General features: G+C 41.7%; 1 protein-coding gene across 1 annotated transcript in view; it reads right to left on the bottom strand.

Moving 5' to 3' along the window:
• Positions 1-14,553, bottom strand: part of ANO4 (anoctamin 4) — a 211,318-nt gene that overhangs the window by 44,627 nt on the left and 152,138 nt on the right. The window contains exons 13-15 of the mRNA XM_069095226.1: positions 12,431-12,513; positions 10,357-10,497; positions 6,913-7,077 (exon numbers count right to left, since the gene is read on the bottom strand). Coding sequence (XP_068951327.1) covers positions 6,913-7,077; positions 10,357-10,497; positions 12,431-12,513 — 389 coding nt within the window. The remainder of the gene's footprint in view (positions 1-6,912; positions 7,078-10,356; positions 10,498-12,430; positions 12,514-14,553) is intronic.

The following is a 14,553-nucleotide window of genomic DNA, read 5'->3' as shown; positions in this document are numbered from 1 at the left end:
AACTATTTCTAGTGACTCCTTTATCCTAGACCTGTTTCCTCATCAGCAAACAAGGAAAGTGGGGTGAATCAGATATTGAAAATGATGCTGATTAAGGAGAGAATATTACAAGCAGCCAGGAAGAAACAATTTGAATATTGTGGAAACACAATCAGGATAACACAGGATCTGGCAGCTTCTACACTGAGGGATCGAAGGGCCTGGCATATGATATTCCGGAGGTCAAGGGAACTGGGATTAAAACCAAGAATCACCTACCCAGCAAAACTGAGTATCATGTTTCAGGGGGAAATATGGTCATTCAGTGGAATATTCAAACATTCTTGCTGAAAAAACCAGAGTTGAATAGAAAATTTGACATTCAGATACAAGAAGCAAGAGAAGCATGAGAAGGTAAACAGGGAAAAGAAATCATAAGAAAAACAATAATTTTAACTGATGAAACTTTTCTCAGTATGAAAATAGTTGAAGGGAATAGAAATATATATGTCTATATAGGAGGGTATATGGGCATATGAATACATATGTGAATGTGTGTATATATGTCTATAGGTATACAAAGATAGAGGGCACAGGACCAATTTAATAGGAAGGGATGATACTTAAAAGGTGAAATTAAGAGGTGAGAGAGGAATATAATGAGAGGAGATGGGGAGAGACAGAATGGGGTAAACTATCTCATAAAGAAGAGGCAAGGGAAAATGGTTACAATGGAGGAGAAGAATAGGAAGGCAAAAGGGAATGGGTCAACCTTATTCTCATTGAATTTGGCTTGAGGAGGGAATGAAATACACACTAAATAGGGTATCTCACCCTAAAAGAGAGTTGAGGGGAAGGGGATGAGAAGGGGGATGATGGAAGGGGGGACAGGCTGGGGGGGAGGGAAATTGGAAGCACCCACTTTTGAAAAGGGAAGGGATCAAAGTAGAGAATAGAAAAAGTGGGAGGTGGGATAGGAGGGAGGGAAATACAGTCAGTCTTTTGCAATATATCTACTATGTTATTGTTTTGCATAGCTATACACATACAACCTATACTAAATTGCTTATCTTCCCAGTAAGGGTGGGTGACAAGGGAGGAAGGGAATGAATCTGGAATTCAAAGTTTTAAAAATCAAATGTTTAAATATATATATATATATATATATGTATATATATATATATATACACATACTATTATTAGTACTATTTTACATGTAATTGGGAAATAAGCTATACAGGCACTGGGGCATAGAGATCCACTGGAAAAGTTGGAAGGGGTATGGGAGAAAATATGGTAGAGAGCAGATTGGAGGAGGGGATATCCTATGGGACTGCTATTTTGGGCCGGTGGGTAGGGGAAAAACAGGAAGAAAATTTGTAACTCAAAATCTGGCAGAAATGAATGATGTAAATCAGAAGTTAATAAAGCATTTGAAAAATGGAAAAAAAAGAAAATGATGCTGACTCAGTGACCTATTGTTCCCAGATCTTTTTGTCAATCAGTGTTGGGGAGAGACACTACCCAGTCCCCCAGTATTTGTAGAGTAGTCAAATCACTCCCTCTCTACCTCTTTGTATCTGGAAAGTATCATGTACTCCTACCTGGGGGAGGAAAGGAGGTACAATGGCCCAACCTCTTTTGCTAATGTGGACCCATATGAATTGTCTTTACCTCATTACAAAAGTTATCCCTAAAAGGTGGCTCAATTTCCAAGCCATTGCTAATCTCCACTGACCAATCCCTCAACATGTTGCTACTTTGACATACTTATAATAAACTCCTTTGAATTCTCTTTGTCCTAAGCTCTGCTTCTATAATCTGGTGAAAGCCCAAAGAATTCTCCTTTCAAACACAAAGGTTTCAAACTCAAGGCCTGAGCCATAAATGGTCAAAACTCCTGAGGACCATTAAAATTAATTAGAAAATGTTTAACAAATAAGAATACCATACAACACAGATAATGCTAAGTCTATATGTAGCTTCTGTTTCTATCTGAGTTTGATACCAGTGAATCAGATGATTTCTAAGGTCTGTTCCATCAATAAGTCAATCAATCAATGACTCCATTACCCCAAAAGCATTGATTACCTAAAATGTGGCAGGCACTGTGTTAAGAATTGGGAACACAAAGAGAAAGGTGATATTATCTCTGCCCTGAAGGAGTTTACTATATGTCCAGAATTACAAGTTCACCCCTAAGGCCTATGAGTTTTTCTTTCCTATCTTTTCCTATCAAGGTGATAGAAATTCAAAGAAAATTTGTTGGTGAACACTCAAATATTAAATGAAACTTGAGGGAAAAGATACTCCCCCCAAAAGGAACCAAATCAAATTGCTTTGGAATCTCAAAACTAAGCAGTTTTAAAACAAAGGCCAGGTCATGCATGTCTCATGGAATCTTAAAGTTAGGAGCATTAATCATCTATTGGTTCCCAGAATATACACGATGATGGAAATTCACAACTCTAGATGTTGTCAGTTAAGTAAAAACACAATTCATTCAAATGCCCTCTAGGGACATTTTTTTGAATAATGGAATGATAAGGAGAGACCACTCATTCTGCTTTAAGACTGTGAAAGTCAAGTATTTTTCAGTTAGGAACACTGTGACATGGATTAATCAATTTAATATGATGACAGATGCCTAAATTACAGGTAAATAAATGACACTAAAATGCACTCCACTTATCTTAAAAAAACAACATCATTTTGAGTAGAAGCAAGGCCTGTTTCTTGAAAACTGAATTCTGCACGACCTAAAAACTGAGCATTGATACCGAGGCAGAATGACAGGAAGCTTTGGAGTCAGAGGACCTGGTCCGATGCTTACTATCTGGGAAGGTTACTGAATGTCCCTAGGCCTCAGTTTCCTCATCTGTAAAATGAGGGGGTTGGACAAGATGGCCCCCATGGTCACTACCAGTTTCAGATTTCACATCCTATGACTCAGCAGTCTGGATTTCCCTGACGTCCACTGTTTGGAGTCCACGGCAACTACTGCTTTGCTCCCATATCCATGTGTATTCTAAATGTCTCAAAAGCCTTTGCAGATAAAAATACGTTGTAGCACCAAGGACCTCTGCGAGAGCGCCATCAGTAATAAAAGGTCTGTTAGCACGGTTGTCGGACTCTATACATATTAATGCCGTCACAGTCGGATGCAGTGAAGATTGGACACAGCGGGAAGATAATCCTAACAGCTAAAACATGTAAGGCATTTTCAGCTTTGTTTACATAATCTCTATTGATTCTTTTATTCTGTGAATCAGGTGCTATTATTATCCAACAGAATAATAATTCTGCTAGAACTGATGAGGAAGTGTTTAGATTTAACCCCTGGATTCCTTCACCCCAGAAAAAGAGACACTGTGGCACATTAGAAAACTGACCTCAAAGTTAGGAAGGCCTGAGTTCAGGTCCTGCCTCTGAGACATGCTGACTGTGTGATCCTGGGTACCTTATCTCTGAACCACTCAGTGCTCTAAGAGCTGAGCTTTCTAGATGTGAAACCTCAGGACCAGCCCCTGTTGCCTCCTTCACAGCAATGGATTCAGGTTATATTCTCATGGCTAACACCTAGTACTTTCTAATTTCTTTTTTTTTTTTTTGGAGGGCAATTGGGGTTAAGTGACTTGCCCAAAGTCACACAGCTAGTTTTGTGTTAAGTGTCTGGGGCTGGATTTGAACTCAGGTCCTCCTGACTCCAGGGCCGGTGCTCTATTATTCACTGAGCCACCTAGCCACCCCATACCTAGTCCTTTTTTTTTTTTTGCCTTTTGGAGGGCAATTGTGGTTAAGTAACTTGCCCAAGGTTACACGGCAAGTTTTTTTTTTTTTTTGTGTGTGGGTGTTAAGTGTCTGAGGCCAGAACCGAACTCGGGTCCTCCTGACTCCAGGGCCGGCACTTTACTCACTGTGCCATCTAGCCACCCACCTAGTACTTTCTAATGGTATTTTTCAACTGTTGCAGCATTTAATTTATTGTGGGATTTCTTAAATAGATTGGGGAAGAAACCCAACCTGTGACTGGTCCAAGTGTTCCCTAATATCCTGCAAACAAAGCATGAGAACGGCTCCTCAGAGCCTCCTCGTCTCTGCTGGACTGTGGCTGTGGCCTGCCTGCTCTCCCTCAGTTTATTCAGGTTAGAGAAAGCTTAAACTCATCACCAGAAGAAGCACATAAGATGCCTCATACTTGGCCTAGGACTTTTCAAGGACTTATCCATTCTATGAATTTTAAAAAAATGGGATTTAGTTAATTTTCCTTCCATTTAAACTTTATTATTATTATTATAAAGCACATTGATCAAGAGGCCAGAGTACAGCTAATAGTACTTGTGCTTAAAAGAAGTGTGTTTCTTTTAGCAGGATCCGTTTACTTCTAATGACAGTAATTTGTTCAGAGGACAGCAATTCTCCTACTTGACTGACAGGGAAGTAGGACAAAGGCTGCCAGTCCCAGGTAGTGCCTTTTAGGCTCACTCCCAGGATGTTATTTGTATGGTCAGTGATTGGCATTAAGGGAAGGGGAAAAGCTGAAAGGAATTTCCCAGACTCAAGTCAGATAAAGCACAGAGGTTGGGGAATGGCAGCTGGGGCAGAAGTAAGAGTCTGAAAGCCAGAATGTCAGCTTCCTGCAAGAAAGATTGTTTCATCATTGGTAACTGTATCCCAGAGCCTGATCCAAAAGACACTCCATGAGTGCTTATTGAAGGAGTAAACAGATTAGGGGCACTTAGCCTTTTGTATGTCCTGGCCCTCTTGGGTAGTCTGGGCAAGACTACAGACCTCTTTGCAGAACAGTAATAACCAACAAAGTAACGATAACCAGCAGAGTATTGCGATAGCTAACATTTACATGGCCCTTCACATTTATTATCTCATCTGATCTTCACAACAGCCCGTGAGGTCAGTGTTATTATGCCCATTTTACAGATGATGAACTGAGGCTGTGAGAGTTAAGTGACTTGCCCATGATCATGTATCTAAAAGTAACTGAGAAATAGGACTTCAAGCAAAGTTTTCCAGATTTCAATTTCAGGACTCCGTGGAATTGTTTTAAAAGCATAAAACAAAACACAGAGGGAAACCAATCACAATGAAATGCAGTTACCAAATATTAATACAAATAAGTTCATACACTCTGGGTTGACTCGAATTTGAACTTGAGGGTTTCTCTGACAGGCTACCGATGTAGTCTGAATCACAAAGAGCTGAGCTAAGAACTAAAATAGTTGATAGACTCTCCCTCCCTGCTTTGGAGGAAAGAGATCTTTTAGCAATTAAGGATCAGCAGATGGCATCATCAACACCAGCTGAGATGCATCCTCAAGAATGTGATTTGCCCTGGCTACAGGTCCTCCTTCTGTGTGCATCCCTTCTCTACTTGTCACCTCCATGGGCATTTCCACTCCCATTAACAGTATGATTGTCTGTGGGAGAGGGTAGCAACCATGTGTATGGGGAGGGATATTCCATAATTCAAAAGGCTTCCTTATTTTGCAGAAGAAAAATTTCAATATTGAAGAATAACATTTTAAAAGTCTTAGGGGAGAGTTGCTATTGTGTGAATCCTTTTGCAATCCATTTTCTGTTTTGGAAGTTTCAACTATTTTCTTTGCCATTATGGCAATATTTAGCAGTAGTAGTCATAATAATAACTAATATTTATACAGCACTTGTAGTAGTAGGCTGAGGAGGGGTGGTGCTGGTGGTGGGGGTAGTGACTGTGGCAATGGTGCTAGTGGCAGTAGAACAGCAGTAGTAATGATGTAGATTGCTAAAAGCTAGCACTGTTTAAATACTTAGCAAGGCATGACCTTGAAACTAGAATTATACCTCAGAATATTCTCTTTGACAGATGATAAACTTCTTGTTTGTGATATGAGATCTCAAAATACAGAACAGTCATACAGACTTCAAAATAACCCAGAGAATTCAGAGACTACATTGAATTGAAACTGGACCATTGTTACAGACTGAACTATTTCCTGCAGTGAACTTAAACGTGATCCATAAAAACTATAGATGTTGCCATGTCACTCACTCCTCACCTCTAAACTACATGAAACAAAAACTTTCGAAACATAGAAACTTAGGAGTTAGCTTGAGGATATTCTCAGTGAGCCCACAGAAGATGAGTTGGGCTATAAAAAGCAATTATTTTATCTGCTCATGCAAGAGTTTAAAGACATTAAATGTCCAAGTATAATAGCAAGATGGCTCTTTGTTCCAGGACTATTTCTATTGGGATCCCATCAAAAGAATGAGGATGATGATGGTAACTCCCATTTTATATAGTTCTTTAAGATGTTCAAAACACTTTGTGTGTCTGAAAAGTCAGTACAGTTTAAGGCTATTAAAGTTTTCATGTTTTTTTACTGTTTCGTGTGATTCTCTACTATGACTCTGGGAAAGCAGGTGATAGTATTACCCTCATTTTATAGATGAAGAAGCTGGGCTTGGTGTGATGTGTCTTGGATCTCACAGCCCCTCTGTGGCAGAGGCAGGACATGGACCCAGTTCTTCTGACCCCAAAGCCAGTCCTTTCCCCTGTAAGCTAGCCTTCCTTTAACAACAATAATAACAGAAGCTCACATTAATGTAGCAGTATATTAATATAGATTCAGAAATGCTTGATATGCATGCTCACATTTGATCATCACAACCACAGAAACTCAGCCTCAGAAGGTAAGTGAGGCCCAAGGTTCAAGGCTCATAGAGCTATCAAGTGGCTGAAGTGAGATTTTAACTCTGGTTTTTAGCCTCTACTGCACATCCCTTTCTCAGCATTGACTACAGCTTCTCTGGTGGCTTGTGATGCTCCCCTGTGCCCAGACCCCCAGCAGACAGCTCCACACATCAGAAGAGAAGGGCCCTGTCTGCCTTGAGTTCACCCCCTCCCCCAGCCTCCCCCTCCGGCCTCCTTACCACGTTCAGCAGCATGATGATACAAAAGTTGATGCACACTGCTGTTCCTGTGGTTGCAACCTGAGAGTTATTCCTGATTAAAGCCCACTTGAAGGCAGCAAAAGTACTGACAGTCACAACACGGTAAATGACGATTCCAAACACAGCGGCAATCACCACACAGATCTGCATGGAGGGGGAAGAACAGAGAAGGCTTGGAGAGCACCGTCTGCATCACACTCAGCATCAGTGCATGAACGAGAGCGGGGGGGGGGGGGGTGGCCAAGACCAGTGGTGGCAAATTCAAACAGAAATCACGGATTGATGCGGTTACAGCACCTCATTTGATCTAAGCTGGCCATCATGGGGTTGCTGTTAAACATCTTGTTTCAGGAAGAATTCACGGGGCATGTGTAAAGTTTGCCTTCTTCCCAGAATGAGGAGAGAGTTTTACTTTACTGCTCCAGACTTTCAACTCTGTTGTCTACAACATAATAGACTGAGGGCCCAGTGATTAAGAAGGGAACTTAGAGACCATCGGATCCAGCCCTCATCATTGAACATCTGAGGAGACTTAAGCTTCAGAGAACTCACAGAACATAGATTCTAGAGCAGGAAGAGCCCTGAGAGTCAGCTCTTTCAAACTATTTATTTTGCGGTTGAGTAAATGAAGGCTCAGAAAAGTAAATGCCTTTTCCAGGGTCCAAGGTAAGATCTTAACCTGGGTCCTTCAAATCCAGAGGGAATGTGTGTTCCATTATACCACGTGACCTCCTTTGTGATACAGGGGCTCTTCTAGCTATGCTCACCTTGCTGACTTCTAGTGAGGATGGGTCCACTATCTCATGAACCAATTCACTCCTCTTTGGGACATTTAGGGGTTTTTTTTGTTCCTTTCTCCTGGGAGCTTCTGCCCATGGTTCCTACCTATGTCCCCCAGGGCCATGCAGAGCTGGCACGCTCCTCGTGCTGCTTATCCAAATAGACCACATGCCATTCCCTGCACACATCAGGCCCTCAGGCCTCAGGGACTGGGCTGTCTCCTAGTGCTTGGCTTTTTATGCCCCTTGTCTCTCTATCCAGCTCTAATGTTTGTTTGATTTAGCCGGTTGCCAGTCTCAGTTCAGTCCTGTTACCTGGGAATACCTTCTTGCCACTGACGCCCAGGTTTGGCAGGAGAAATGAGTGTGGTGTTGGGCATGGGGAGTCAATGCCCTTCATGGTCATACAAGCTCACAGCTCACAGGGTGTCCCCAAAGTTCTAGTGCAGTTTTATGCTACTAAAGGTGTTAAGCTATTAACCCTTATCTATAAGGGCCTCAATTATTAAACACCTGCTATAATAATGAGAATAATGATGATGATAATACCTCACGGAGACTTCTGATGACCTGCAGACCCCCTGGTAGGTAGGGTGGAAACCTTAGGATCAGAGCCCCAAATCTCAGGAGCTGGGAGGGACATTAAAGCCATCTAGTCTAGCCCCTTCATTTTACAGATAAGAAACTGAGGGCCAGAGTGATTAAATGATTTTCCCAAGGTCACAGAGCAGAGATGCCCAAGCTGGGATCATAGGGAGCGTGGATTTCAAGCAGAAGGGGACCCTGGTACCAACTAGCCCAACCCCTTCATTTTACTGATGAGGAAAACTGAGGCTCAGGGAGGTCAAACAAGTCACCTACAGGTAACTGATAGGCAGGATCTGAATCCAGCTCCTCTGACTGCAGAATGAGGGCTCTTCACACTGTCCTATTCTACTTCTTACAATATAATTATCCCCATTATATAGATGAGAAAATTGAGACCCAGAGAGATCATGGAACGTGACCAACAAGAAGCAGCTAAGAAGTAGAGAGGGGTGGTGGGTGTAGAAGGGTCACCAGATTTTCTTAAGAGATTTGGGTTTGAATCCAGCCTCCCCTTGGTCACCCACTGCCAGCTTCAGTTTCCTCACTTTGGACCAGAAGCCCCCTGAGATCAGCGTTGTTGTTTTTCAGTTATTTCAGTCGTGTCTGACTCTGTGACCATTTGGGGCTTTCTTGGCAGAGATACTAGAGTGCTTTGCCATTTCTTTCTCCAGCTCTTTTACAGATGAGGAAACTGAGGCAAGCAGGGTGAAGTGACTATACAGCCAGTACATGGTCTGAGGCTGGATCTGAACTCAGGTCTTCCTGATTCCAGGCCCAGGGCTCTATCCACTGTACCACCCAGCTGCTCTTTGAGAATCAATTCCAGTCTTTGATTTATGATCACTATGATGAAGTCAGGAATCAGAAGTCTTTTGGTTGCAAACCCAATGCTCATATCACTACACATATCTCTTATCCTTCCCTTCTTCCCTCCATTTCCTCTTTCCTTCCCCCAATTCCTCTCTTTTTTGGGGAGATAAGATTACTTTCATCACTAAGTTAGTCAGGAAAAGAAGGGGAGAAGGAGGTGATAACGACTCCAAAGGGGGAGGAAGAGGGCTTAAAGTTCTTTCATAAGTGTGTAGAACTCCCAGTATGGAAACTTCCTCCAGTGAGGCAACTCAGCGACTCCTGGTGAGCTCTCTGCAAGTGCTGAGATGTTTGATTCTTTTTTTTTATAAATTTTTTTTTTTTAGTTTTTAACATTCACTTCCACAAGATTTTGATTATGTTTAACTGATATTTTGCTCAAAGTATGTGTTAGAGGCAGGATCTGAACACAGGTCTGCCTGACCCCAAAGGCTGTTCCTCTGCTAGGCCTTAGTAATTTTCAACTATTTTATTTCTTTCTGACAATATCTGGAATGCACAAGTGCCTGTGGCCCACTGCGGTCAGAGTGCAAGACAATGTCAAAAAACCCACAGAAGTGCTTCTCAGTAGGGGCAGCTCATGAACGAGTCTTTGGGACGTTTCTTTTCTTGCTCCCACTACTGACCTCCCTTGCTTCTGTTAAGCCCTAGCTAAAATCCCACCTTCTACAGGAAGCCTTCCCCAACTTCTCTCCATTCCAGCACCATCCTTCTCTCTGTTAGTGACTTTCTGTTTGTCCTGTATATAGCTGACTTCGTATATATTTGTTTGGTTATTGTCTCTCCCGTTGGATTGTAAGTTCCTAGAGGGCAAGATATGACTTTAGCCTCTTTCCATATCTTTAGCACAGTGTCTGGCATGTAGCAGGCACCTAAGAAATATTTACTGATGAACTGATTGACTGCCTTTACAGTATGGTATAGAGAAAGAATTGACCTTGGAATTACGAGGCCGGGATTCTTGCTTTAGCTCAGGCATGTACTAGCTGGGTGACCTTAGGCAAGTCATTTCTCTTCCTGAGCTTCAGTTTCTCCATCTGTAAAATGGGAACAATAATAATTCTTCCTCCCCCCTGCCCCAGGCTTTATATGAGGATTAAATGAGGCCCAATCTCTGAAAGCCCTTTATATAAACATAGCTGTTAGTTTCATTTAGAACAAAACAAATGGAAAAAAGTCCTCAAACCATAAAAAATATCCCAGACGCAGAAACAACAAGTCTGCTGCATTTATCTGTAAATGCTTGATAAGGTTCTGGTTTTCCCGAAATGGGGTTCATCCGCTCTTTCTTGGAGTATTTGGCTTCAAACTGGGGCCGTATTTCTTCCTAAAGAAGAGAGGGACAACTTTTATGGACTGGGCAGTTGTACACAGGAAAAACAAACAAACAGACCCACAAACAAATCACTCTTTTATCTTAGCATGCCATTCAGTTGTTTTGTTACCAGCTTCTCCACCAGCCAGCCAGCCAGCCAACCAACCAACAGATCTAATATGGCAGTCTCAGAGCCCTGAATCTTAGATCAAGAAAGGGTCATCTTGAAGAAAGCATACCCCAGATTCACCATTACTGAAAGCAAGTGATTGGGATGGATATTTTTAGAATCTCAGAAGCATTTCCATTATTGTATTAAATTAAACTATAAGGCATGAACCAAAAAGATTATTTTAAAGCGGTTCCCTAGTGACCGAAAGAAGGAACAAATTTCCTTTCTACTATTAGAGAGTAACTCAAACGCAGCAATGAAGATGAAAACTCTTCATGCTGGAAAATGGAAAAATGCAGTTCTCAGCTAGCTCCAATCATTTCTCTTTGTTATCTTATTTGGAGAGCTAAAAATATGACAATTAAAATTTTTATCACAAGCAATTCACTTTTAATCAGCTGATTTTCTATATAACAATTGATTTTGGAAACATATTAAAAACCTATCAAAACCAGCTACAGTCAGGGCTTTTGAGACCTCTAAAACAAACAGAGATTTGATTTATCTAGCTCAAATAAGCATAAATAGAGAAGGGGACAGAATAAAAAGTAATCATGGGATTATACGAAAAGAATGCTAAGGTGATGGCGATTCTACATAATGTTCATGTGTCTTTGAACAATAGAGGAGAGGAATTGGGGCTAGGCTTTTAACAAGGTGGAGGAGGCGTAAGCCCAGGGAAGAAGCTGGCCAACGTTCGAATGGGAGCAGAAGCCAAGTGATGAGGAGGGAAGGACAGGTATGGGGGAAAATGAACAACAAGAAGAAGAATAACTAGTGCTTGTATAATGCATTAAGATTTGTAACATGCCTGACAAATCTCTCGTTTTTTTCTCACTACCACCTTGGGTGCTGTTGTTACACTCACTTGACAGATAAGGAAACAGAGGCATGGAGCAGTTAAGTGACTTGCTCAGGGTCACATAGCCTGAGGCAGGATTTGAACTCAGGTCTTCTTGACTCTAAATTGGATGTGCAAGCTGAACAGCCATATGAAATTCCTATGAGGTTTATGTGAATTGGGAAAGAGCTAAAATGCAGATGCATTTGTATCCCTAGAGCTCGGCACAGTTCCTGGCACGCAGTAGTGCTTAATAAGTGTTTACTTGTCATATCCCATCAGTTTCTGGAGTGTGTTTAGCCTCATTCCATTTATTCAGGGCAACCACAGTAGAGGACTGAAATGGAAACCCACAAGGTTCCCCTTTACCCCCATATACACACCTCCAGTTTTTCACCCCTTCCTGTTTAGTTTTCTGTTATTAGAATGTGACCCAAGAGGAGATGTCTTATTTGTTTGTGTTTGTATTCCCAGCCCTTCATGCAGTGCTGAGCACATGGGATTCACTTAAATGGTTTGTCTGTCTGTCTGTTTGTCTGTCTATCTATCTATCTAATCCAACTAGAAGGTAGGGAAAGGTACATTTCTGAGTGACTCTGGGCAAAAGGGCTGGGAGAGGGACTGTGTTTATGATTTCACTGGCATAGGGGACTCTCAGGGAAGGAGCCCTCTATACCAATGCTTGGCAGCACTGTGTCAGTAACTTGTTAACTTAGAGATCTCGCCCAGGGCAATGAGAAACGGCAGGGACTTGCCCAAGGTCACATGGCTCTCTGTGAGAGGCAGAACCTAGACCTCGACCTTCCTGGCCTTGAGTAGGGCTTTCTCTCTCCATGATGCTACCCTGCTTCCATGGATGCAATTGGAATCTCTGGGTCACCCTGGGGAAAGGGGATGGTCTTGCAAGCTGAGGGGCACAGCTTCATACAAACCTCCTCTTCTTCCCAGTCAATCAAGTCCCAGTCATAAGCAATTACTGCTCGCCTTCTCTTCCAAAACTCCAGGAAAACAGTTGCTGGAATGGAGAGAGAAGGACAGATAAATGAAAGTAAAAAATGCAAGGAAGGCACCAAGGGGAGATGAACTGTACCACTGAGAATGTAAGAGTATGTGGAGGAAGGTAATGAATGAGGGGACTGCAAAGGTACAGTGAGATGAAATCAAGGATTAGAACCCCCTGGAGCAGGGGGAAGCCTGGATAGCCAACACCAATTATCTTGGAATATATTAATAAGTGAATGTGTGTATGTATATGTGCATATATGTATATGTGCACACAAATAATTGAATATATAATAGGCTACCATATGAAACAAGTCCCCACATATATACATATATAACATTATATATAGTTATACAACTATATACATACATCCATGTATATATACACATACATGTATAGATAGATACATTTTTATTTATATATCAATAAAGAAATATAAACACTTATGTATATGGATGTATACATACACACATTAAGACTGTGTGTGTGTTTGTAAAAAAACTGGACTCGGGTTCCGAATCCCTGGACTAGGGAATCTTTAGCCATAATCACCTAAGGGGAGGCCACAGTCAATGCTGAGCAGTCTAAACCTGGAGCTACTTCTCCGTGTGCTAGAAACCTGGAGACGTCCAGGGAGCCCAACATTAGGCGGATGGCTGCAGGACTTCAGCTCCTTCAAGATATTTAAAGAACTCATGGGACTTTTCATCTTGAGAGTGGATATAATAAATGTATCTCCATGGAGAGAAGAGACATTGAATGTTTTTTCCTTTGCCCATTACAAAACAAAAGAAAGAAAAGAAAAGGAGTCCGGGGATTTAAAGGCATGACCGTTTGGTTTCCCCTTCTCAAGGGCATCTGCTGCTTGCTGTGTGTGGCCAAGGGTAGCTCTGTGGAGAAGAGAAACAGCCTTTTTGTTTTAGTGTTCTGTTTTTCCTCTCATATCTATAGGGAGGCCTGCCCTGAGTTTCACTGGAGACGTTTCCAGGGAACAAGTGAAAACAATATTGTTTCCTCCTGGAGGTGAGATTTCCTGCTGAATGCCCCATGCTTAATGACTGTTTGCTCTATGGCTTCTGACCCCATGACATCTGTCAAATCAACTGTCCTCCTTGAGCCTCAGTTTCCTCCTTCTTAAAATGGGGACAGCACCAATCTCAGCATGGCATTAGTGGAGGGAGCCCTAGAGCCAGAGGCTCACATCCCATCTGAAGGCGTTTGGGCAAATCATGTATTCACCTATAAAGTGAGAGGAGAGAGATGGCCCCTCAGTCTCATTTCAGATCAAAATATCAGATTCACTGTAATGACACCCTGTATGTTAAGCATTTGAGAACTTTTTACAAAGTGTTATGTAAATTCAAACCACCTTCCCCATCATTAGGCAGGGAAGGTATTGCAATCCATACTGAGGAAACAGAGCAGAAGTCACCCAATTTAGTTAAGAGAGGAGGTGGAAATCATCCTACTCATCTAATATTTTCAGTGGTAATCATTTTACACAATTAAAAACTCACTTTTCATAATCTCTTCAGGTTGATTCATATGTGACTGTGAAAGTCATAATTAGCACACATATCCAGAAACAAGAAAGTCAACATGTTGGAACAGGGAGAGGACTGGCCTTGGAGCTGGGAAGACCAGTGTTCCAATTCTGCCTTGGAAACATCCTGGCTGTGTGCTCCCAGTGCCCAACTGACATTCAGACTACGAGATGCAGAAAACTGCTGACCTGAGTCACTGAAGAGAGTTTTCACACTAGGAGTTCCCCACACTGATTTAATCACAGGTCTAGAACCCCTTATCCACATCCCCCAAATTAAATCTGGAAGCAAAAATGAATTAAAATGACCTTTCAAAAACTGCAATAAAATAAGCACCTTCCTTCCTTCCTGAGATTTCACATTAAAACAATAATTTCCATTTTAAGATATGGACCTGAGATTTGATCAATGCAGGGTACCCCTGGGATGAAAACTTCATCTACCAATATAGATTAGCAATTTGTCAGTAACTTACAGTCTTAGAAATTGCCTAATTTCTAATACTAAT

The sequence above is a fragment of the Petaurus breviceps genome, unplaced genomic scaffold (assembly GCF_028583685.1).
Source record: "Petaurus breviceps papuanus isolate PSGF00001 unplaced genomic scaffold, PetGlider_PUasm1.0 225, whole genome shotgun sequence".
NCBI classification, from domain to species: domain Eukaryota; kingdom Metazoa; phylum Chordata; class Mammalia; order Diprotodontia; family Petauridae; genus Petaurus; species Petaurus breviceps.
This window is presented reverse-complemented; position numbering and strand designations above follow the sequence as displayed.